Below are 27,193 nucleotides of genomic sequence, written 5' to 3'. Positions count from 1 at the left end.
TCTGCCTACTATGGATTATTAAAAATACTTACATTTTTCAGACAATGAGACAAGAGAAATTCTGTTTGGAAAAAGTTGCATCAAGATGCACGGATGGTTGTTTTATAATGAACACATTCATGAAGTAATGATCCAAGATCTGCTGTGGCAACTCCGAGGGCAGCCAAAGGGACTTATGTACTCAGTACAGGGGTGGTGGACCGGTTAGTACACTTGGTTTCAGTGCAAAAGGTTCCCGGTTCAAACCCCACCCCCCTGCCGCATTTCTCCATCAGAAAGGGCATCCAGTGTAGAATTTGTACCAAATCAACATGCAGATCTCAACTGGATCTGCTGCGGCAACCTTCAGTGAAAACAAGGAGAACAGCTGAAAAGTTTAACTTTTTTATGAATAAAGACAGCCCAGTCTCATGTTTTTTTTTCGTGCCCCCGTGACGAAATGAGTAAAATTTTTGTGACAGGGTTTTTTTTAACTCACTATTCCTAACCCTACTCCAATCCCAAATCCTAACCTTAACCATAACTTAATCTTAGTCTTTTCTCCCACCCTAACCATAACCACCCCCAACCCTCGCTTCACTTTTAATTTCGTGCAGCCATCACTGAATGAATTAGAATGAACTCATGCTGCCGTGACGAAAATGAGGTGCTTTTCGTCACAATATCACAAACCGTAGATTAATGTATATTTTGTACTGCTGAATCACGACTTGCCGTGAGACCAGGTTGATAAAGACAGAGTAAAATTCAATTAAAATATTTAATTGATAATTGCTAGTAAATGTTACTTGACTTATTATTTTAGAAAAACTAATATATACAAGTAAAATTTACTTAAGAATTCTCATTGTAAAATTTACTTGGAATTTTTGAGTGAAAAAACTTTCCTAAGTTTTTTCAAATAAATATCGCTCCAATTTTTTTTCAGTGTACACACAAATAAAACTACAGCAAATAGATGATTTAAATGACTTTTAAATATGGATGATCTCAGGTCCTGTATCTGACAGAAATGTTCAGATGGCGGTAGTGTATTGTTATTCTTATTTGATGTGTTTTCACAAATAAGCAGAAATCACTAACATGGCAAAGAGTGCAATGGTTCAAGGAACTGCTTTTAGAGTAATACTCTGTACAGGAAGAGGCTGCCTTAAAAAGGTGAAGCCAAGATTTCTTGAACCCCAATACTGAAAATGTTTACTATCAAAAATAAAGGTTTGACTCTTATGAAAGTTTATTCGCCATTTTCCATGAAAGTTTGTTTCCTGTAGATTTTGTTTTAAAAAAGAAAGTCATATGTATTTTGTAAATTTTGCAAATAAAAAAAGAAATGTTACCGTGTTTCATTGAAAATGGATTCTGTGCATGTACAACCCCAAATCAGAAAAGTTAGGTTGATATGGAAAATGCAAATAAATAAATAAATAAAAATGATTAATTTCAAGATTCTCCACACATTCTCTATTGGAGACAGATCAGGACTGCAGGCAGGCCAGTCCAGTGTCCGCACCCTCTACTTCTGCAGCCATGTCTCTGTAATGTGTGCAGAATGTGGTTTGCCAGTCCCACCCCAACATTTTCTGATTTGGGGTTGTAGGTGTTCCCTCAAATATTTTGCAGATAGCAGTGTTTATGTGAGTAAGACATCTCTTGTTTAAGTCCACATACGTTTGATGACAGACAGGCTGCACCACTGGATCTTCTTCCAGCAATTGCACAACAACCACTTGTTAACCTTCTGCAGCAACTCTGCAAGGTGGTCTGGGTCAGACTTCATGATCTGGTCGAACTCGGCAAACTAAAGCAAGGCCCACAATTATAAATAAGATGCAATGTATATAGTGTATTACAGATTTCTCTGCAGCAGTGTTAATTTCGTCAGACGACATGAAATATCTTTGTCGACGACCACTTTTTCATGACAAAAACGAGATGATGACGACACTACATCGGTGTTCTAAAACGCTGACTAAGACAAAATTAACGTGTTATTGTTGATAAAAAAGACAAGACTAAAATGTTTTGCACGAAATAAAGACTGAAATAAAATCTCTCTCCATTTTCGTTTTATTAATGCGCAGGACGTTTGTGTTTAATGACTGCCCTTTTAAGAAGAAAACTGCACTAATTACATCACACGTCACGCGGCTGGTCAAAAATAAATGAATAAATAAACGTACTGCAGAGTAAATTCATCCATCGCCAATGAAAAACATTTAACCCTCTAGAGTCCAGGGTATAATTAGGCATATTTGACTACTTTTGGTTTTACAGTCACAGTTTACATTACTGAAAACTGTTTACTTTGCCTTGTCTGGTGTGTGCGTGGGTCTGAATGTTTGTTTGTCTATATGTGACCTTGTGACAGACTGGCGTCCTGTCCAGGGTATACCCCGCCGCATGCCTTATAACTGCTGGGATAAGCTCCAGCCCCCCGCAACCCTAAATTGGAGTAAACAGTTAAAGAGGAGTGAGTGAGATGTGTGAAACATTTTATTTACTGAAATGGTAATCAGAAATAATCTAATGTGTTTCTTATCAAAAAGACTAAAACTAGACTAAAATACATTTAGTTCTCTTTTGACTAAAACTACACTAAAATTAACAAACTTTTAGTTGACTAAAACACAACTAAATAAAAATGGTATGTGAATGAATAAATATGACTAAAACAAAAAAGAACATTTGAAAAAAGACTAAGACCAAATTAAAAAACAGGTGACAAAATTACCACTACTTTGCAGACAAATTACCTGCATCATTTCTACATGATTTTTTTTTTGTTTGTTTGTTCATGCGTTTGTACCTTTCCAGGACGGAAGAACACTTTCGTCAGTCCAAACTTAAAATCAGTGTCATTCAAGCCCAGGGCTTTGAACAAAGCCTACACAGGAACAAAATCATATCCAGGGAGACAGCAATAATACAAAAGGTGAAAAAAAAAAAAAATTAGCAAACCAACGTTGTTTCAGTACCAATGCATAATTTGCACCTGAAAAAAACTGCACAATGAATAAGACTGCTCATCTTATTATTATTTAAACTCAAACATTCACATGGGGGAAGAAAATTCAGTTCATAAATGAATTTGTACATTCAAAATCTGTAGTCCCACCTTGCAAAAGAGTCGCGGATTCAGTCGTGTAAGTTTATCAGGCATATACTGTTTGTACATGTTGTAGAGCTCGTGGAAGGGAGCTCTGGAAGGGAAACCACCCTGCATAAGGTCCAACACGGACACCATTCCTAATCCACAGGAGGGGAACCAATCACAGGAGATAGAAACATTTTTGACATAAAAAAAGTTTAACAAAAAGAAACTGCAGTGCATTTACAAATGTTTGCACAGTTTGAATTGGAGGAACTAAGAGCAAAAGAGCTCAAAGTGCACATGCCAAATGAAGACCAACAAAATGAAAACACAGCTCCGAACAGCCATATAATAAACAAATTATTAACCTCGCACTCGGTTAATAATCCTTTAATATATGTATGATTCTGATAAAACATTCTTACAGGAGATTTTCAACAAAATTGGAAAAATTTACTTTATGCTGAAATCAATACATTATAAAATACCTTTATTTCTATGATTCAATCATAAAACTGCACCCAATTTGTTGCTGATGAGGGAAATCAATGACATATATGTTGATTTTGCTGCATCAGCTCTTTTAGACGACTACAACGATCAATGTACTGGGGAAAACAGTCACCATGCATGCAAAAATAAGTAATAAATAAGTAAATAAAAATAAAATGAATGAATAAATAAAGTTTCCATTTAGATTTCCTATCAAGCTATCAGATTTAAAAAAAAAATGGAGCAGGAAAAACTACCACCCGTGGCTTATAATACTTTTATGTTTTGACAAACAAATTAAAAATAACAACGAAGCACTAACTTGTGTATCATAACTGGACTTGACAGCTCTCATGCTGATGAAATGTTCAATTTGAGGGTTTGAAAAACAAGGCACTTTACAGAGATGCATCAAATTTTCTTCTCCAGCACCAGTAACCATTTTCATTTTTTTTTTTTTTTGCTAGGTGGACTGAGACAGTGCTGATTAAGTGTCTTCTCCAAGGACACAGAGAGGGACCATGAATGGGATTTGAACCCACGTCTACATATTGGCACGTCAGCGCTTATCCATTGAGCTACCATCACTACATAGAAAGAATGGCGTGGCATCCTGTTGATGCATTTTAACCCATGTGGTTCAAAAGCTTAAAATGTCTCCAAATAAGGCCAATTTTGATTATATTGGTGATACAAGATTGTGAATCCTGCATTTGAATACTAAAGAAAAAAATAATAGTGGTGCTAATGAATAGTAAAAAACTGCAAGAAACCACACCTTTAAGGTTGACATTAGTAAACGATCTACACATTGCTAAATTAATAAGAAAAAATCTCAATCATTCTCAAATATTACAAAGTATGAACATGACCACTATTTGTTGGTTGTACTTTTCATAGTATTATCAGCCTTACCTGAGCACTGCAACTGTGAGAGAATCAGAGCTCCTTCAAACTGGTGACTGACCATTTTCAAATTGGGCTTTACACAGCGGATAAAACTTGAACCCTGCACAAAATGATGAACTTGGACTAAGTGCTCCATATATATATACACGTATATATATATATATATATACGTATATATATATATATACGTATATATATATATATATATATATATATATATATATATATATATACGTATATATATATATATATACGTATATATATATATATATATATACGTATATATATATATATATATATACGTATATATATATATATATATACGTATATATATATATATATATATACGTATATATATATATATATATATACGTAATATATATATACGTATATATATATATACGTATATATATATATACGTATATATATATATATATATATACGTATATATATATATATACGTATATATATATATGTATATATATGTATATATACGTATATATATATATATATATATATATACATATACACAATGAAATTGTGAGGTGTAACCTTTACTCACAGTGCTGCGGAGCTTTTCCAAAAGGAGATTCAGCTGGGTCTGTGTTCAAGCAGAAAAATTTCTATTTAATGAAAGCATGATGTATTAACACTTGGAATCACACAACAGGTTGGCAGCTTTGAACGGTATGTTTTTCTCAAAAATTCACCAAATTTAAATGGTTCATCAAAGCCAGAAACAGAAATTATCTTCAGATTTTGAACTTTCCGACAGTCCTTGAACTAAGCATGTCCCACTGAACACTTCCAACAGGACAGTACCAGATTTTCATAAGTAAGCAACATATTTTTCAAATTTTTAAATTTTTTTTAAATTTTACTAGTTTGGGAGGTCCTGTAGACTTATACACCGGTGTGACTTATATAATGAAACATTATAATAATGTTGTGAAAGTGTAGGAACACGGACCCACAACAGGGGGCGCAAATGAACGGACAATGGAGAAAGTCAAATAAAGCTTTACTGTTGTGAATACGCACAACAAACACAACAGATTACAATTGTGGTTATAACCAATTCTAATGGTGTCGTGTGGGCAGGCTCGACGATAGGAGACGTCTGTCCGAGTCGAACCGGAACCACCCGATTTTCTCCGCCACCGGACCCCGGGAATACTGGAGCCGCCAAGTCCCGAACTCCCAGGTGGCCACTGCCTCCGCTCGTCGGATCCAGTACTGCTGGCAAGGAACAGAAACAGTCAGATGTGGGTGCGGCTGCACCCAGCAACACGTAGGGTGGAAACACCACCTCCACCTCTAATCAACAACAACACTGTAGTGCAGGAATGCGAGTACTTATCCCAAAATACAGTCTCCTGCTGTTCTTCTCTCTTTCTGTGCAAAGCAACAAAGTATTACTGTCAAGAAAACAACACAATAGGCTGAGTACGTTACCTCCTTGGTAGAGCGATATCTCGACAATGAGGTGGAGATGCCGTCCAGCTGATATACCCTTCAGCTGATGGATGTCAGCTGTTTTGGTTGATGGGTGACAGCTGTCACCTTGGCTGCTCCTGTGAGGCGGCAGCGCCCTCTGGTGCCTGGAGCCCGCACTCCAGGCAGGGCGCCCTCTGGTGGTGGTGGGCCAGCAGTACCTCCTCTTCAGCGGCCCACACAACAAATAAATCATATATGTTCTTGAGTGCATAATTTGAAGAGTTTCAGTCAGGTTTTAGAATTCATCATAGTACAGAAACAGCATTAGTGAAGGTTACAAATGATCTTCTTATGGCCTCAGACAGTGGACTCATCTCTGTGCTTGTTCTGTTAGACCTCAGTGCTGCTTTTGATACTGTTGACCATAAAATTTTATTACAGAGATTAGAGCATGCCATAGGTATTAAAGGCACTGCGCTGCAGTGGTTTGAATCATATTTATCTAATAGATTACAATTTGTTCATGTAAATGGGGAGTCTTCTTCACAGACTAAGGTTAATTATGGAGTTCCACAAGGTTCTGTGCTAGGACCAATTTTATTCACTTTATACATGCTTCCCTTAGGCAGTATTATTAGACAGCATTGCTTAAATTTTAATTGTTACGCAGATGATACCCAGCTTTATCTATCCATGAAGCCAGAGGACACACACCAGTTAGCTAAACTGCAGGAATGTCTTACAGACATAAAGACATGGATGACCTCTAATTTCCTGCTTTTAAACTCAGATAAAACTGAAGTTATTGTACTTGGCCCCACAAATCTTAGAAACATGGTGTCTAACCAGATCCTTACTCTGGATGGCATTACCCTGACCTCTAGTAATACTGTGAGAAATCTTGGAGTCATTTTTGATCAGGATATGTCCTTCAATGTGCATATTAAGCAAATATGTAGGACTGCTTTTTTGCATTTACGCAATATCTCTAAAATTAGAAAGGTCTTGTCTCAGAGTGATGCTGAAAAACTAATTCATGCATTTATTTCCTCTAGGCTGGACTATTGTAATTCATTATTATCAGGTTGTCCTAAAAGTTCCCTGAAAAGCCTTCAGTTAATTCAAAATGCTGCAGCTAGAGTACTGACAGGGACTAGAAGGAGAGAGCATATCTCACCCATATTGGCCTCTCTTCATTGGCTTCCTGTTAATTCTAGAATAGAATTTAAAATTCTTCTTCTTACTTATAAGGTTTTGAATAATCAGGTCCCATCTTATCTTAGGGACCTCATAGTACCATATCACCCCAATAGAGCGCTTCGCTCTCAGACTGCAGGCTTACTTGTAGTTCCTAGGGTTTGTAAGAGTAGAATGGGAGGCAGAGCCTTCAGCTTTCAGGCTCCTCTCCTGTGGAACCAGCTCCCAATTCAGATCAGGGAGACAGACACCCTCTCTACTTTTAAGATTAGGCTTAAAACTTTCCTTTTTGCTAAAGCTTATAGTTAGGGCTGGATCAGGTGACCCTGAACCATCCCTTAGTTATGCTGCTATAGACTTAGACTGCTGGGGTTCCCATGATGCACTGAGTGTTTCTTTCTCTTTTTGCTCTGTATGCACCACTCTGCATTTAATCATTAGTGATCGATCTCTGCTCCCCTCCACAGCATGTCTTTTTCCTGGTTCTCTCCCTCAGCCCCAACCAGTCCCAGCAGAAGACTGCCCCTCCCTGAGCCTGGTTCTGCTGGAGGTTTCTTCCTGTTAAAAGGGAGTTTTTCCTTCCCACTGTCGCCAAGTGCTTGCTCACAGGGGGTCGTTTTGACAGTTGGGGTTTTTCTGTAATTATTGTATGGCTTTTGCCTTATAATATAAAGCACCTTGGGGCAACTGTTTGTTGTGATATGGCGCTATATAAATAAAATTTATTTGATTTTGATAATTAACATATTAGTAATATAGGCCAAGCAGCTAGATTTTTGATAAAATAAAGCTTTGCAAAAGACTTGGGTATGAAACTGTGCGACTGTGCAAAATCCATGCAAACACCTTTTTGTTTGAAGACATTTATTTTTGGAATAATGTGGCACCTTCACGTTTGAACTGAGCAGCTTCATCTTTTCATTCTGCTTCAACTCATGGAGGTAAATGAGAGGAAAAGGATGAAACCAGTCACAATGGATTTGCTGCTAATGTCCACTTTTGCCTAATAAACATGAGAGTCTTTTTCTTCCTTTTACTTTTTTCGCACTGTTTTCTCTCTTTTATGCCATAAGCCGCTTTATCCACCAAGAAACAGGAGGCTGGACAAAATCCACAGGGAAACCGTTTGAATAAATCAGACAGTGTAGAAGAGCATGTTCAATGGAAAGGACACAAACTACACAGCAGGTCTACACAGTTTGTAGTTAGAGAACAAAAATTACATATTAAAACCTACAAACAGTATATCAAATAAACCGATTGATGTATTTCTGGTTGTATGTTATTCTGTACTGGTTACAAAAATCTTAAACATCTAGATACAACTGAGAGGAGTGTTTTTATGTAACAACAGAATCTAAAGTATAATGCTGTACTGAATGCATTATCAATGCAGTCACATTTTTGTTTAGGGTACTCTCTGTGTTATTCTGTTTCTCACATTATCCTGTGTGTGTTGTTATTATCCTTCATGCTATCTTGCTAATTTTGACTTAACTTCCTGTTTTTGGCTTTCCAGTCTCATGTGTTTCTGCACTTCTGTGCTCAATTGCCTTTTTAACCATGTTTAGAGTGTTGCCTTGTCGCCAGATTGTATAGGTTTATCCTGTTCTCTCACGATATTGTTCCAGTTGTTTTTTCTCCCAGTGTTTTTGCCTTCCTGTTACAGACCTTTGCTGCTGTCCCGTATTCTTGGTTTTTGCCTGTCGATTTGGATTGATTGCTTGGTCTGAGCTTTTGCCTACTTTTGGATAACTCTCTGCTACCACCCTTTGAGAGACTGCTACCTGTTCAGCTGATCACCTGTGTGACTGAACTTTGCCTGTTTTGGAAGAAGCCTGTTTATCTGATGTTCAAAACTGAACTATTTTTTTTTTCCTGTGGGATAATAAACCTGCTTCTACCTTCTGTTGTTGCGGTTCTTTGCATTGGGGTCCATTGCCAAATCCTATGTGGCCAGAAATAGGAAATTCCATCTCCACTAGTTTCTGGTTCTATGGGCCTAGTTTCAATAGTAGAAAATCCATATTTATCCAATTTGAACCCTCTGAAGAATAGCAATTTGATGTAAAAGTCGATGGACAGAGGGATGATGACGGTGAATCAATAATACCATTAGCGTACCTGATGATGATTGATCTGGTGTTCTTTGGTCAGTGGAGCAAAAAAATGATGGGTGCAAATTATATCCATTGTCAGCAATAACCAAGTAATAAAACCTACAGAGAGTGTGTGGTATTTCAGAAATCAGGGCTGTCTGGTGCTCTGAGGCTGCATCCACCTATTTCTGTAAGATGCCCTTCCTTAGGCAACTCCAGAGCTACTGTTTTTGATGGTGGGAGAAACCCAGAATGCATAGAGGAAACCCACACAGACACAGTCTGACACATTTCTAGTCTACAGACAGGGTTTGTTTCGGGTGTGTTTGTGCTCAGAGACTTTGGTCTAACAAACAGAAACAGCAAACTCAACACATCACTCTAACCTTGAACTTGTCGCCCACACTGATGAAGCCGAGTTTGCCCGCCTTATGCTTGGAGTCCTTGGTGAGGTTGGAGTTTTCAAACAGCTCTCGAACAAACTTGTCTTTTGATTCGCACACGAGGCTTTCCAAGGACATGTGGAGGGCATCGTTATTCTTCTCCACAAATCGAGTCTGTGGACACAAACACAAAACTCTGTACTGTGTAATGTGGCAGCTGCTGGTCTTTCAAAGATGTGAAGCTCATTGTCGCCATACATAATGAAATTTGTCAATTAATTTATAAATTCTGCCCTTGGTTCCTTTTCAAGAAAATGGTCTGTGACCCTATCGTATCAAGGCTAGGTTGCTTAGACAGCCTTGGCCCATTGTGTTGCAGGTATAAAGCCACCATAAAGCTTGTGCCATATCATTTTGTAGCCGATGACACACGTACTCTCAGACCTTGGCTAATGAAACCATTCTCTCATCGCTCCCAGAAACAAAGAGAAATCTTTGTCTCGTGCTTGCCGTGTGGTGGAGAATGCATTGGGAATCTCATCTCAAAGGTAATTATTTATAATATATATAGTAATTGATTGGTAAAACAGTTGCATTTTCATTCCTTTTTATGAGTGAGATAATGCATCTGTAAAGTTACATTTATTATAGATGTAGCATATCTTCATAATCTAATTTCAAGTTCAGATGACCTGCACCCAATGACACACATTGACACGCAGTGTCTTCAAATAGGTTGCGCAATGTTCATGACTAGTTCCTGCAAGTGACACAAAATCTATGTGTGACCGGAGGACCTTTGCGTCCGGGACGGCGGTGGGATTGAAACCCGGACTGCTTGCACCAAAGACCATTCTTCTACCAGGTCAGCCAAAGGGGAATTCCCTGTTAGCCAAGCTAGCAGGAATGTCTTTTCAATCCAGACTTCACCCTGCTACATATCTCCCCACCATTCTGACTTTGTCCCGAAGTCAAAGGTGTATTTAAGCATGTTCTGTGACTACCCACATCCTGCCGACAATGCCAATTGTGACTGGGGGACCTTTGCGGCCAGGACGGTGGTGGGATCGAACTCCGGACTGCTTGAGCTAAAAACCAGAACTCTACCAGGTCAGCCAAAGGGGAATTTCCCATTAGCCAAGCAAGTGGGAACGTCTTTTCAATCAGGACTTCACCCTGCTACATATGCATACCACAAATTTTGAACATTTCAAAATATTCTTTGAGCACTGGCATGGCAGACACGCACACTTCACGCACAGTTTACGCACAGTTTATGACGGGTTTACTCACTAGCATGCAAGATTGTGTGCCAGTACGGGCATCAAATTTGTGTAAGTGTCAAGGTGCCTTAAAACTTGAGCCTTTTTAATACCCGCAAATGTATCTCCAATTGTTGCCACTAATAATAAGGGTTGGTACAGCTGAGGCATTGCACTGTTCAACTCCATGTCTTTCAGAAAAACCAAGAAATCACACAGCTTTCCCCTGTAAATCCTGATTTGAATACAGGCCTTGAAATTCAGACCGCAGTCTCCCTGAATCAAAATATTGGCCATAACGTTTTAGGACTCTCTGGAATGCCTCCTTTGGAAACACTTCGCTCATGTAATCAAACTTTCCTGGATTGACTAATTCTAAGAAGTGCAAACTTTCCAAAGTTGAAAAATGTGGAGGAATCTCCTCCATGGGATTATATCTCAATGGGGTATATCTCAAAATAGCTGTCAATCAAAATGGGATTCAGCCGTTCGGCTGATCCTCCAATCATCATGCGGAAGCTCAGCATCCCCAGACAGCAAATAGATCTGGGCCGGATGTAGTCCAACATCTGGTACCAATCCTGAAAACAGATCAGGTCCAGACAGTTTTTGCACCCTGCCCGCTGTGAGCCAGCCCACAACTCCATTCACCTCCAGAGATGCTGAGCATCTGGGGCAAAATCGTGGCATTTATCCAATGACCGACGAGTTTCGAGGCAGTGGAATAAACTGTCCCATTGCAGTCCCACTGAAGTGAATGGACACTCAGCTTCTGTGGGCAAATGCATTCACCATAGACCATATAACAAAACTATTTCTTAAAATCTATGGCACTGACACAACGGACATATATGAGGGCTGAGGGTTTGGGACAAATATGATTTTTTTTTTTTTTTGTCATGTATAACACGGTTACTGAGTCAAGCTATGCTGCTAAAATAACTCACTCATCTTCAGCCGCTTATCCAGGTTCGGGTCGCAGGAACAGCAGCTCTAGCAGGGGACCCCAGACTTCCCTTTCCCGGGCCACATTGACCACCTCTGACTAGGGGATCCCAAGGCATTCCCAAGCCTTGGGATGCCAAGTGTGGAGATATAATCTCTCCACCTAGTCCTGGGTCTTCTCTGGGGTCTCCTCTCAGATGGACATGCCTGGAACACCTCCTTAGAGAGGCACCCACGGGGCATCCTTAAAAGATGCCCGAACCACCTGAGCTGGCTCCTTTCAACGTGAAGGAGCATCTCTATGGGAGACACCAGCCACCCTCCTAAGGAAGCCCATTTCGGCCGCTTGTACTAGTGATCTAGTTCTTTTGGTCATGACCCAACCCTCATGACCACAGGTGAGAGCAAGAACGAAGACTGACCAGAAGATCGAGAGCTTCACCTTTTTGTCACAACAGTACGGTAGAGCGAATGCAATATCGCCCCTGCTGCGCTGATTCTCCGGCCAATCTCATGCTCCATTGTCCCCTCACTCATGAACAAGACCCCGAGGTACTTGAACTTCTTCACTGCTAAAATCTTCCCTGAAAATCAAAATTTTCAATGAATTTACACTTTCCCTTGTCATCCCATAAGTTATGTGTAGCTAGTTTAGTTTAAAGTGTCTCTGCTTTGAGCATTCTGGCATCAAACAAAAGAGATTTATTGGTTCAACTATCTCACTTTGCATGGTGTTATGAAAGACATTCATTGAAATTTTTAAAAAAAAAGAAAAGACGTTGGCATTTATTCTGATGTTTTTAATTGTAATATCAGAAGACAATCGTACTTCTCTTGGCTTGGCATTTTTAAGACTTGAAAGACTGATTTAAGACATTTTAATACTAATTAAGGCCTTATTTTAGATGAACAAATTCAATGCCTTTTAAGACATTTTAAAGATCTGCTGGAAATCTGATTTCAAAGAGGCTGAAAGCACAGAAAGCATTTTTTAAAATAGCTGTAATTTATAATGTGCAAATTTGTGAGAACTTAAACAAACTGCAATATTTTTGCCAAGTTTTGTAAATGTTGACCTCAAAGAAAGAGAAAGCATGTCACTGCAAACAAATCTCTAAGCAGACATTTGTGAACGTTTTGGTTCTTTTAGTGAGTAATGTAGCTTGCTTGTGGGTATTTGTTATCACCAACACCCCCTAAAAAATACAAATTTTGTAAAGGTCAATGAGAAGGTTAATAACACAGGTTGCAGTGGGCTGGAAATAAATTACGGCTGTGAGGCAATTACCGTTTCATAGCAAACTGCTCCAGCAAAGTGCCGAATAATAAAACCTTCGTCGTCACGGAGATTCCTGTGAACGGTCAGCTTAGACTTTCTGGGCACCTAAGTGGGAGAGAAATAAAACAAATGGTGTGGAACAGCTGAGCTACACCAAGAACATATTGATTTCACTCTTCAACAGCCGGTTGAAAGAGTTTTCATGCTTGCCATCGATTACAGAGCACCACTGTTTGTGAGAACGAAAACAGCAGATTGATGCGATGTAACGAAGTGAAACTTTGTCAAACCACCATAATGACACGTGTTTATTATATTTTAGGTTGTGTGTATGTGATGCCTGAGGAAACAGATTCAAAAGCACATTTGGGAGTGACACATAAACTAGCCATATCCCGCGGTGCGCTAATACTAACAACCGCCGACCAAGGCGCCACTATTTGACGCCCACCTTTTTAAGCATTTTTCTTTTTTGCCTACAATATGGCCAAATGATCATATGGCAATACTGTCATATCAGTATGATATACAATATGACTATGACTTCATACAAAGCAGCAGCAGTGAAAATTAATCCTTCTTAAACAAAACAGTTATAATACCACACTCATTTTGCACTCATCATAAGGTTAGGATACAGTGCCCCCCAAATGTATTTGAACACTTGGTATTTCACACATATTATGTCAGAAAGATTAAAAAAGAAAATAAGGTTATAAAATCAAACCTTCACTGTGCGTTGTGATAGAATCACTACGGTGACCGGTCCAAGATGACGGCTGCATTTCTTGTGCCTCAGCAACCAATGCAGTGTCTACTACTCTTTATAATGTCACTGACTATGTTTACATGCCGTTAATATTCGGGTTAAGGTCAATATTTCAGTTTCTCAATCATTAGGAATAACCCGTTTACATGCTTAAGCAGACAGAGTTATTCCTGTACACATGGTCACTGGTATCATTTGGAATATCCCCATCTAAACAGCCACGCATGTCATCCACCAGTGCTTGATTTGGTCTGGCGTTTGTGTAATCCTGCTTTGTGTAAAACCCCTCACTACACACTTTACACACTTTTCTCAGATAGGCATTAACATGTTCTCACTTTTCTCTCCTGTGTAAACGCTCTCTTTTTTCTTCTGGGCAAGAAGATTATAAACAGACACATGCAGAACTCTCCCTTTGCTCACTGCCTCTGGGGGTACGGATGCGGGACCCCCAAAGAATCCAAGTCATGGCCACGGAGATCTGTGGCTGCGTTATACCGAGACCCTGTAGTGCTGTGGATTTTTTCCACATGAAATCTATCCTTGCAGGCTGCCTCCGCATCAAAACAGCGAACGTAGTCTCTGGACCTGTTGCCACAGTTGGCGCAGCTCCACACAGCAGAGAGGGGGGCGGTGTGAGTGGCCCGCTGCGGCGTTTACCGAGCCCGCAGACTCAGTAAGCACATCGGAGGCAGAGTAGTTGCGGTGATGCCGACCGGTGCCGCGACCGGCCCGCCTGATAAGGACGCAGAACACAATGCACTGTTTACATCTGCTTCTGTGGTGTCCAGTGGGCTGTGCGCGCCACATACAAGTAGTTGCAGTACTCAAAAGACCAAGATTCCTTGCAGATAGGACATGCGCAGAACACAAAATAATGTTCCTTTCTATGGGGATATCCTGATGCGCATTTATATGACCTGATATTCGGGTAAGAAAAGGAGTAACCCAGGGGCCTTATTCGGGTTTTTAAAAACCGGAATACGAGCATATTCGTTTTTTTTGCAGGTATTTACATGGCTGTGCGCAACTGGGTTATTGCTAATATTCTGGTTACGAAAGGGTTATTGGCTGCATGTAAACAAAGTCACTGTTCGTCTCCTGACGGTTTGTGGCTTTTTCTCCACTGGGACTGAGTTTTTGTGCCATTTCCGGTTTGTGCCTCCATCTACCATAGAGCAAGCTTCGCTGCGCGGTGCGACGCTACATGGAGCTTTGCTCATATAAATTATAGTATATATATGTCAGTTTTTCAAAGTATTTTTGCACAATTTCTAATTTAGATCATTCACTTCCGGGTCAGTTTGCTGCACTCTGGATAGCTTGTGAGGAAGGCTACACTGTGGAATCATGGAGGAGGATTTGGAAGAGTTCCTGCATTGTAAAAATTGAGAAGCTGTATAACCAGTCAGTTATGATGCAGGCAACAAAAACCTCCACTCACCCACTGTCCTCAGAGTATGAACTTCTCCCTTCAGGAAGAAGATTTCATATACCAAAGTGTAAAACGAATTGTCTCAAATGATCATTTGTTCCAGTTTCTATCAAAGTGCTAAACAATGCAAGTAACTAGTGCAATAGAACAAGGTGCAATAAACTTCAGCACTTTAGCATCTGGCACTTTTCTCAGCATTTTAAATAGTTGAATGTCTCTTGTGGTCCTTCTAATGTATTTCCTGATTTTAGTCTAGATTTTAATTTTTGTGTTTTATATGATTTGTGTCCTTTTGTAAATTGTTCTCTGCCCTGTGAAGTGATAATGTAGTGCAACACCTAAGACAAATTTCCTTAATGGGACAATAAAGTTGGCCTTGACCTTGAAAGCCGTCCCATAAGAGGACATAACTTGTATGAAGAGAGACAAGGTGGGTAGAAAATGCACTCGATGTAGTTTTGCGAGATCTCACAAAAGTGTATATTTAAAGTCTATTTTTTTCCAACAGTAGGTTTAACGATGATGCACTGTCCATAAGGTGTGGAAATTGTGCATGAGGAATGCACATAAGATTCCTCATGTGCATTAAAGTGCACATCTTATGCTGTCACTTTAGATTTGGCTACTGTTAAAGATACACACTCTCTCTCTCTCTCTCTCTCTCTCTCTCTCTCTCTCTATATATATATATATATATATTTCTTTATTGTTCTTTATTTTTTATCACTGCAATAGCTTGAGCTTGCAGTGGGCAACACAAATCTTAAGCTTCAAAGTTTCTAGTCTGCATTGAAAAAGGGTTTCCTTTTTCCAGAAACAACTGTGACCAAACCCAAGGCATGGCACTCAAAGCCAAGTATCCTCTTGCAGTATCCAGTTCTTTTGTAATGTGGTAATAGAAGACTGTGCTGATGTCATGAAAGAAAAAACTAATCCATGAACACGGGAATCTTCAACCACAATTTATGCAGACAGCTGCAGACACGACTTGAATATGATCAGACAACAGGACAGAACTGCATAACCCTGTCGTCTACTGGTTTACCACATTTTAGATGAGAGCCATTCATCATCGAGTTTGTTCCGGGTGCACGCGCTGCACATCAGGCTCAGATTAGATTTCTACCAATCTAAAGATCCCTTGTTCAGTTTCACACGGCTTTATATTGCGTATGTGATGATATCTTGAACATGCAGGACAGATCACAGAAATTCTATGGGACAGTATCTCATTTGGAAATATACAACAATTTCTGTTCATCAAATCAGCTGCATTAGGAAAAGGGACAAAAGAGAGAAAGAGTGACAAAGAGGTCACTCACAAAAAAAAAAAAAAAATGCTTCATAGAAAGAACAAAATATCTTAAAATAATGATACCGGTACATTAATTATCTAATTGATTGTGCAAAACAAGGAAGAAAAGAAAAGTTAATGCTGGGGTGGATAAAAAAATAATGTGGTGCAAAAGGGAGACAGTGTGTAGGGGGTGAAAACAGCATTAACAGGTCTAACCGTCAGTCTGAAGTGGTCTTTATGTTTGTTGTGAACCGCTGATGCAAAGTGTTGATCACTGGGCTGAGGTAGACGGGTTTCTTCATCCAGAATATCCAGGATTCCCACCAGCTTTGCTTCAACTAGATCTACAAACCAATCAAATGTTGCATCAGTTCAAGCAGTCACGTTTTTATTTGTCAGTTACAGTGCTTGGTTTCAACCCATTCCTAAAGTACCATCAAACACATTTTCCATTTCTCCCTGCTCTGCCACAAACTGATTAGCTCATTCAGGTGGCAGCCAATCAACTACTTTAACAGACACCTGTATTCATTAAGCAAACACATTTATTTGTGTGTCTTGTCAATTCCACTTATTGCAGAATTGTAGTAGTAAAACTAGGACACTAAGCGTAATGGTGAATGAATGATGTTTTAGTTGCCAGAAATAGTCATTCTCATCATTATTATTATTGTTGTTGTTGTTGTTGTTGTTGCAGTTAAAAATGTCTAAATGTCTTGACTGGACCTTTCCTCCAACAAGGTGTGTGTGGGATCCTCTTAACTTACTTCTCTGGCTATGCATATGTACTGTCTCTGTAAAAAGTAAGAAGACAGACACTACAACTTGTATTTTTTTTGTCTGCTACTACTGTACTTATAAAGTGAAGCAGAGACAATGTGAGGACACTTATTTGGTGACTTGGTTTAAGTTATCTCGTACCGACCGACCTATGACAAATACCTGGATTGGGCAGATTCTAATCAGCGCAGATTGGGAAATACCTACCAAATCATATTCACTGAGGAGTGTAAACTGCTGAATTGAATGAGTTTACATTTTGTACTGGCTGGAATCAAGTGATGCAATCCTCCCTCTCTCACTAACTGCTTATGTAATTTAAGCTTTAATATGGTTGTTTGCAGTATAACCTGTTCCCGTTTAGCTAAGTGGTGCACAATCCTCCATCGTTCCAGATTATTTGAAAGGTCTTCCAAAGAGGAGATCCCTCAAAAAGCATTTCTAACAAATGTAAATTCACAAGCATTTGCAATGAATGGTCAATAACATATTGTAAGTAAGTCTGCCTGAACATGTATTTGTGCATTAGCTACAGTATTATCATTCACAAGGAGATCCAGTCCAAAAATGACACCTGAATTAAGAGCTTTCATTGATCCTTTTCAGCTATTTTAACCCTTTCATGCATAGTGGTCACTACAGTGGACAGCTATTCAAAAGCTGTTCTCTTGTATATGAATGGGGTTTGTTGTTATAGTTGCATATCAGCAAACACAGTGGACGCTTGTGCACCATCCCATACATTGCCACCTAATGGAAGGTCATGGTAAGTGCAATGTTTTTAATGCAAAACCAAGATGGCTGACAGGAAGCCAGAAATGCTGAATGCTCAAGGAATATCTTGAAAATCTTTCTATAGCAGGACACCCCTACAGGTAAAAAAAAAAAAAAATGCTAGCATCAAGTAATATCTAAGGATTAATATAATTGTTAAAATTTGCAGATGTTTATTGTGTATTGGGAGAAATTTGCTATTACACACGTCCATTAAATTGGACATCATGCATCACGGACTATATTTCAACTGCAATACATGTGCTTACCCTAACTTTGCTGTCCTTGATAAACCTGGTCTCATGATAAATTTTGGGGGGTAAATCATTTGGTGTTTGTTATGATGTAAATTAATGTTTGGTCATACTTTTCACACAATATATCATTTCTGTTACTGTTTTGTCAAATACAAAATTCTATGGTTCAAAGATCAAATGCATGGTGTCCAGCTTAGTGGACATGTTTGTAACTCCATGAAAAATAGGTACACAAGAAAAATTTCAATTGCACAGTTAATTTCATGTCTAAAGAGAAATAAAAACACCTTGGAAAAAAAATCTTGAATGAGGTTCCCATAATTCATGCATGAAAGAGCTAAGATACTCTTTGCAGTGCAATCTTGGGATATAGATTCCGAAAAATACCCAATTCCTGACTTAAGTACTTGGGAAAGGTTAATATAGAAATCACAACAAGGGTTTTCTTGCAGAGGTTTGACATTAGACAACATCTTCAGTGTTTAGTATATATATTTATTTAATGCAGACACAACAAAGTCCATAGAATAAAAGAAATAAACAAGTATTAAAAATTATATTAACAGTCTCTCCATCCAGTGATTTCTCAGTACAGAGGTGTAACGACAGCAGCTCAGTTGAGGATTTGTCCATCTGTATGATGGCATTTTCAGAGTCTTCTAATCGTTGCATAAATTTAAACATTAAATGCCTCACAGGTGGGAATATGTGCATCCACAAACAGCTGACTAGCACTGTGCCATCTCGGCACCTTCATCAACAGCCTAAAGGTGTCATTATAGGCCACAATCAGTCTCCTAAAGGTGCACCGCCTGTAGTTCCACCACAAGTACACAGTGGAGTGCAAAAGGCTCTGAACAAGGCACATTTCACATTAGGAGAACACATACTGAACTTGCGTAGCAGCATATTTGCCGGGCATACAGCTTACAATATTGTCTTTTAATGTCTGTCATCACACCAGTCATCAGTCACATAATGTCCAAGATATTTGACCTCATTAAAGACCATGAGCGGTTTATCACACAAATAAAAAGCTGGGAAGATCATATTTTTGTCCTCCTTACTTCTCACAATCATCATGCTTCTCTTTGTAGGATTATACATAACATCATATTCTTTCCCAAACACAGAACAGATTTTTAACAATTCTTGCATCCCAGCACTGTATGGACAGATTAACACCAAATCATCTGCATACATGAGATGTTTAACAATTGTTGCACCAATGACACAGCCAGTTTTACATCTGTTTAACTTTGAGGACAATTAATCAGTGTAAACATTAAAAAGAACTGGAGAGAGAATCCCCCCTTGTCGGACACCACTGCTGACATGAAAGGGTTCAGACAGGACACTGTCCCACTTTACATACATGGCCTGATTGGCATACCAAAATGATAGAATATGAACCAGATATTTTGGCACACCCCTATTGTTCAGTCTGTTAAGTAGTTTGCTATGATTAACTATATCAAAAGCCTTTGTAGCATCAATAAAGCACAAAAAAACAGTGGAATTCATACTAAGATATTTTGCAACTATGTCTTTTAGTGCATAGATGCACATGTCAGTGCTGTGCCTCTTTTTAAAGCCAAACTGATTATCACTTGTTTGAATATAAAATTCAAGCCTTGAGTACAATATATTCTCTAAAACTTTTGACACAATGCTGTCAAGGGCAATGGGCCTGTAATTTTGCAAGCTATTCAATTTTGCTGCCTTATCTTTAATGTTAGGAACCAAAACAACAGATGTAATAGATTCAGGCAAAAATCTATGGATTAAGAAACCAGTAAAGCACATTGATAAGAGGGGACATAATCTATAGCTGGAATATTTCAGATGTTCTGCTGTAATACAATCCAACCCACAAGCTTTATTATTTTTAAGGTTCAGGATTGATTCATAGATTTCACTAGTACGAACTACAAAGTCCTCAGTCATAGCAAGATTTTCAGGTACAACAGTCTCACTTTTTACAGAATTAAATAAGTCACAGTAATGTTTGCGCCACAAATCTGTGATATTTTCCATGTACGCCTTCCATGCTGAATGGCAAAAGTGTTTTTGCATTGTTCATGACTGTAAGTTCATTCCAAAATTCATAATAATTATTATCCTGTAATCTTCTAGCAAGAGAGGCTGCTCGCATTGCATTTTCATTTCTTTTAATGTAACGAAGTGCATTTTTAAATCTGGACGTAGTGGCTTTTTTTAAGATCAAACAATGGCCCCTGTCTAGGCTTCCCAGCTTCACGCCACATTTTAAAGGCTTCTCTGGCTGATGCATAATGTTCAGCCACAAACTCCTTCCATCCAGGTTTACTAAAATTTCTATCTTTTCTACAATGAAGGCATACACCGCTATCTTTGAGCACTTGTATTATATTTTCATATAATATACACAGTTCACTAGTATGCTGCAGATTCTTACAGTTTGGGTTTAGACACATCAGTGCCTCTCTGGGTAATTTAACAGTTTGAAACAACTCCCCTGTCACTATGTTATATTTATTAATCTCTTGTTCTGTTACTTTAGACCAGTCAAGTTTGAAAGTACAACTGCCAGTTGTTGTTTTTTTCCAAAACTGCTGGCATTCTATCCACATTCAAATTAATACTTAAAGGTATATGATCAGATAAAGCATAATTATATAAAATATCAACTTGACACAAAGAAGCATGGGCATCTGCAGTACAGACACAATGATCCAGCCAGGAGGTGGAATGCCAAGCTTCACTAATATAGGTGAAGCTAGTATCTGGTAGGAAATTTTCTCCATGTCCTTTTAAATTTTTTTTAAACGTGAATACCCACAGCACAAAAGATGTTCATCAGGACACCCATTTAGCCACACAATGTCTTTGAATTATTCATAAGGTATGCCACATTTGGAATACAATCTAATATCTTTAAAAGGGCCTTAGAGAATATTTGCATAAACAAGCACCTGCGCATAAATCCTGAAGATTGATGAGTGAATTAATGGCCAAAGTAAGTGGTCATTTGCAATTCATAAATGTTGTGCAGGACTGTCAGTTGACCTCACACCTGAATAATAACAGGCTTTGAAATACAAATCAAACCACTTCACCTTGATACACTGAATACTTCATGCCATTAATCTGAGAATTTGTTCAGGGACAAAGACAACAAAACAAGGGGTATCATTTTCTCTGTGTGTCATAGCACAAAAGAGGCTTCAAATCCACAATTGTCATTATGTCTGTATTGGTATTGTGAAGCAACAGGAAGCAACTGCGCCTTAGACCAACAAAACATGGTCTAACATTGACCAGAGTTTTACTGCTATTTATACAGATATGCCTGACATAGGTGGGTTCTCCACACGCTCTGCTTATACAGACAAGTAAGTGCTTTGACTCCTCCACCTCACTCATCAATGAAAATGAAACAACTGAAAACTAAAATACAAAAAAATATTGAAAAAAAAAAAGCTAAATCTAATGGAGAACAACTGGCTTGTACCATGTTTTTACACAGCTTTTTTTCCTCCCTTGGTCAGCTGGAAGGGCGTGCCAAAATGTGGCCAGTCCCCGCAGGAGATGCACCTCAAGGAGCTGCGATGGATAGTTGGATAGTAGAAATGATCAACTGTGCATTTTGATGCTTGGTGCACTGATCTGTTTCCTCGCCAGAGAACCTTTCACTTCTGTATCCTACTGATCCCATCATTTAAACTGGAATGTGTGAGGTTCCAGTGCACATGACTCTTAAAGGCAATGACAGACGACAATGTGATTGGTGTAATTCATGTTTCAACAAAAGCACACCTATGATGTTAGTTTAACTGATTAACCCCTTAACGCCCAAATTTATATAGCTGTATATAAAAAAATGTTTTGTGTGTGTTTTTGCCTTTAAGTAGATGATAAATAATGTTGAGATTATTAATTTCACTTCTGCACAAAAACTAGATAGTAATATTGGGTATTCTGGTAATGACTTATAATGTTATAATAATAATGATGGTATGTTGCAAATTTGCGACAACGGGCATACAGGTCAATTTGGTAAGTTGCATATTTGAGTCAGAGATTGTAGCATATATGCGACAATGGGCGTTAAGGGGTTAAATGTAACCCCTTTGCACCCGGTACCTTATTTTATGCTCTGATATCATGTGATGTAAGTAGCAAAGTGGAGCTAAACATGACCCAAATGCATGTGCTATGTGCTCTAGGCTATGCACTTGTAGATTGTCAAGATTGGGTCCACTGTATTTTGTAGTACTCATTGTTAAAACATCATCATATTACTGAGCGTCACGTAACATCCCCGTCACAATTAGATGGAGACCACGATGACTGCTGTGCATCCTGAAAATTTAGATGAATGTGCTAGGGATGTGGTCAAATTGGAAAAATACTTCATTCTGATTACATCCCTGCCATGTAGTCACAACATCTAACATGTTCCCACTAATTTCTTACCATGTACATGATCAATGTTCTTTCTATGGACAATTACATCACAATTTGCACACACCACACTCTCACTGTGACTGGTCCTGCCCTTAATACTGCACCATGTACTGTGCTTTTTCATTCGTTCTGCAACTTTTCTTGTGTGCACATATAGGCTCAAAACTGCAGTCAGAAGAACAGCTCTCATTTTACACGCGTCCATCTCTGTCAAAACACACACTCAAATAAGCTCAGTCTGAGCAAACATGTGGAGAGACACGTATTGTACTTTGAAGCAAATCTGGATTTGCAGGAAGAGGTGGGGAGAAATTACTGATTTATTTTTTGTTTGGCTTTGTTGCAGCACCATGGACACTGAGCGGCACATACTGCTGCTGGGAGAGCCCATTCACACCACAACTGTAGTACATCAGTGCAGTCATTACAACATTCTTATTAAGTTCTTACTGCAACTAAATTTGACACCATCCTCACAACATATTTTTTGAACATGTTCAAAGTTCGACCACATCCTCCTCATTTATGGAGACCATGCCACATCCATACTGGTGTCTACTGTGACCCTACTACACTGTACAAGTTCCTACTGTGTCCACTTTTTTTCCAATGCAGAGAATGATGTGGGTATAACAGGCTTGTTTTCAGGTCAAATCTACCAGGGTAGAGAGACAGAAATACACATACACATGTAGTATATCATATATACCACATGGTCTCAGATGCTTATCAGTCTATAGCATCATCTTGGCTATAGCACATCTCAAGTGTTTCTGCTTATTGAAACTTACAATATGAAGAATTTATGTATTTTAGTTCATATAGCGCCAAATCACAACAAAGTTGCCTCAAGGTGCTTCACAAAAGTAAGGTCTAACCTTACCAACCCCTAGAGCAAGCACACAGACGACAGTGGTAAGGAAAAACTCCCTCTGATGATATTGTGGAAGGAACCTCAAGCAGACCAGACTCAGAGGGGTGACCCTCTGCTCAGGTCATTCTACCAAAAAGGTAGAACCCTGCCAGAATTCAAAGTAAAGCCTATTATCTCTTCATTTTTAACTTTTTCTGTAAATTTACAGATTTTTGAGAAGAAACATCCATACAACAAAGTCATTTTGCATGCAGGGAAGTGGTGAAACAAAAAGGGCCAAGAGCAACAAAAGCACGTACCTATGCAGTCCTGGTTGTCAACATAATGCACCTCATTCACTCCCAATCCCTCCTTTTGATAAAGCTCTTGCTCCTGCACCCACAATGCCAAACATTAACAATCAACATAAAAAAAAAAAAAAACATTCTTCTGAAATTTATTTTTGATTGGACAAAAATGTTAATTTCTCAGAGAGAAAATCATCCACTCCAAACCATCGACATGAAGCACGTCGATTCAGATAACTGAACGAAAAGTGGCTTAAACTTTAACTGAGGTGGCATAATTAGAGACCTTGGAAGAGAATATTATGAAAGATCACAGGAGAGAAGCAAGTCTCATTGTGTCTCTTGAGGACAGAAAATGATTCAAATACAAGAGAACGGGAGAGACAGAAACAGAAAATATTCATGTGGCAACAAGATGAGCTTATTCAACAAACACTTGGATCCAAAAGCTGCTCACCCACCTCTTTGAGAATACGCTCATTGAAGAACTGCTGCAGCTTCTCATTGCAGTAGTTGATACAGAACTGCTCAAAGCTGTTATGTTCAAAATACTCTGTCAGGCAGGGAAACACAAGAGGTTAAAAAAAAAAAAAATCACTTCAAAAATATGCCTTTAGAAAGCCTGTCTTAATTACTCAAAACTGTAAGGCTTTGAAAATTAAGTGTGTATCCATAAACCACTTTAGGATGAGTTGTGCTTCTGATGTAAATATTATGTGATGAAACAAAAAAGCCATTATTACCGCCCCTGGAAAACATTAGAACTGTATTATTTCCTTCATTCACATCTTCATATGTGTTCTACCAATTTCACTGAACTTTCATGTAATTTACTGCCCCTTACCAAGAACCAAACCACTGTATTCCTCATTTTTAGTTTACTAAAGGTCACAACAAAAAACAGGCCTGCGTCCCTCACAGACAGTGTCCATCTTGTGAAGGCACACGAAGTAGCTTGTACAACACTTTTATACAATGTAGGTGTTAACAATGGGTGTGGTTTTGTCTCACATTTCTAACATTACTCGCTCTCACCAACAGGGGGAGATCTCCCTGTGTCTGAAACTTGGACATATGATGGAAGTGAAACTTAACTGAAATTTCTTAGAACTTCCAAACAAATAACACAGACAAATACTTGATAGTTAACATAAAATAAAGAATTAGCACAGATATGCCCAATGTTCCCTACCCTGCCCGGTGCGGAATTGGTCTGGAGTACATTGGTGGTGTTGGGGGGCAGCAACAACAACAAAAACGAACAAACGAACAAACAAAAAACAAAAACACCTGAACTTAGAAAGACCGAATGCATAGTGTCAGGAAACTAGCTTTGGTAAGCTAGCAAGCTTCAAAAAGCTAACAAGTGAGCTCCTTCAACTCATTTGCTAAACTGTTGATAGACAAACAGTATTATTATACATCTGACTGAAATCCTTTGTTCTGATTGGCTGATTCGCATGTAATAATTGCAATATTTTTCTCAATAAATCATCCAAAGTTAACAATAGCCACATTATTGACTGATTCTGCACCTTTTTGGGCAACATTATGAGTGATTGTGGACCAATTTTGTCATAACGAGGCAACAATGTTTCACGCATGCGCAGGGGTGATGTGCTGCAGATGACATCATCGTAGAGAGCAGAAGGTTTGCGTCCGCGGATACTGATGGGATAAACGTTCTTCTATCCAAGAAAGACAGTGAGAGTACCGTGAAAAGTATCAAGAAAAGTTCCACACTGTTCAAGGACTATTTAGCGAAGGACGACGGGAAAGATTTGCATAGTGTTTCACCCGATGAGACTGGGACAGTTCTACGCATCAGTGCACTCCAAGTCTGGCCAGAGGCTGAAACACAGTACCATGAACTCACAACGGTAAGGGATATCCAGGTACCTTAAGGATAAGGGTATTGACATTATGGGGAATCCTGAGTTTGAACAATCAAAGAATAACCAAAAATCAAAAGAATAAAAAATGACTTACCAAATTTTTCACACAGTTGTAAAGATAAATTTATTAACTACACAGATGTATAATAAAACAAATGGTGACTGGTTTATCAGGCAGCATAATGGAATGTCACCCCTCGGGATCATTGTTGCCCAAGGTCGGCCTTGGGCAGCAATGATCCTGAGGAGTGACATTCCATTATGCTGCCCTCCAAACCAGTCACTATTTGTATATTGTGAACAAGAGCTATGTTCTGTAGCGAAAGGCCTGTTTCATTGCCTTTTATTTTTTTGTATTTTGTCCACACAACTGGATGACAAAAACCCAACAAGATTAGCCTCTCACGGCTGCTGTGAATAAATGCATTTCTACAACCCCTGGCAAAAATTATGGAATCACTGGCCTCAGATGATGTTCATTCAGTTGTTTAATTTTGTTTAATGACTGTGGAAATTTACATGTTCTCTTCAGGCAGTCATCTTTATAAATCTCATTGGAACGGCACCAAACAAAAGTTCCAGCATCATCACCTTGCCCAATGCAGATTCGAGATTCATCACTGAATATGACTTTCATCCAGTCATCCACAGTCCACGATTGCTTTTCCTTTGCCCATTGTAACCTTGTTTTTTTCTGTTTAGGTGTTAATGATGGCTTTCGTTTATCTTTTCTGTATGTAAATCCCATTTCCTTTAGGCGGTTTCTTACAGTTCGGTCACAGACGTTGACTCCAGTTTCCTCCCATTCGTTCCTCATTTGTTTTGTTGTGCATTTTCGATTTTTGAGACATATTGCTTTAAGTTTTCTGTCTTGACGCTTTGATGTCTTCCTTGGTCTACCAGTATGTTTGCCTTTAACAACCTTCCCATGTTGTTTGTATTTGGTCCAGAGTTTAGACACAGCTGACTGTGAACAACCAACATCTTTTGCAACATTGCGTGATGATTTACCCTCTTTTAAGAGTTTGATAATCCTCTCCTTTGTTTCAATTGACATCTCTCGTGTTGGAGCCATGATTCATGTCAGTCCACTTGGTGCAACAGCTCTCCAAGGTGTGTTCACTCCTTTTTAGATGCAGACTAACGAGCAGATCTGATATGATGCAGGTGTTAGTTTTGGGGATGAAAATTTACAGGGTGATTCCATAATTTTTTCCTCAGAATTGAGTGATTCCATATTTTTTTCCCTCTGCTTGGTCTAAAAAAGTAACCGTTACTGACT

General features: G+C 38.8%; 1 protein-coding gene across 4 annotated transcripts in view; it reads right to left on the bottom strand.

The window, feature by feature from the left end:
• myo6b (myosin VIb) overlaps positions 1-27,193 on the bottom strand; it is a 110,658-nt gene that overhangs the window by 39,671 nt on the left and 43,794 nt on the right. For all 4 annotated transcript variants that reach the window (XM_034195623.1, XM_034195625.1, XM_034195624.1 and 1 more), the window contains 10 exons: positions 24,478-24,569; positions 24,029-24,101; positions 16,812-16,939; positions 13,104-13,199; positions 9,612-9,782; positions 5,055-5,093; positions 4,499-4,592; positions 3,116-3,246; positions 2,807-2,884; positions 1,669-1,798 (listed from right to left, as the gene is read on the bottom strand). In XM_034195623.1, coding sequence (XP_034051514.1) covers positions 1,669-1,798; positions 2,807-2,884; positions 3,116-3,246; positions 4,499-4,592; positions 5,055-5,093; positions 9,612-9,782; positions 13,104-13,199; positions 16,812-16,939; positions 24,029-24,101; positions 24,478-24,569 — 1,032 coding nt within the window. The remainder of the gene's footprint in view (positions 1-1,668; positions 1,799-2,806; positions 2,885-3,115; positions 3,247-4,498; positions 4,593-5,054; positions 5,094-9,611; positions 9,783-13,103; positions 13,200-16,811; positions 16,940-24,028; positions 24,102-24,477; positions 24,570-27,193) is intronic.

This window comes from Thalassophryne amazonica, chromosome 19, assembly GCF_902500255.1.
Source record: "Thalassophryne amazonica chromosome 19, fThaAma1.1, whole genome shotgun sequence".
Classification (NCBI taxonomy): domain Eukaryota; kingdom Metazoa; phylum Chordata; class Actinopteri; order Batrachoidiformes; family Batrachoididae; genus Thalassophryne; species Thalassophryne amazonica.
The sequence above is the reverse complement of the archived record's forward strand: the minus strand, read 5'-3'. Positions and strand labels throughout refer to the sequence as shown.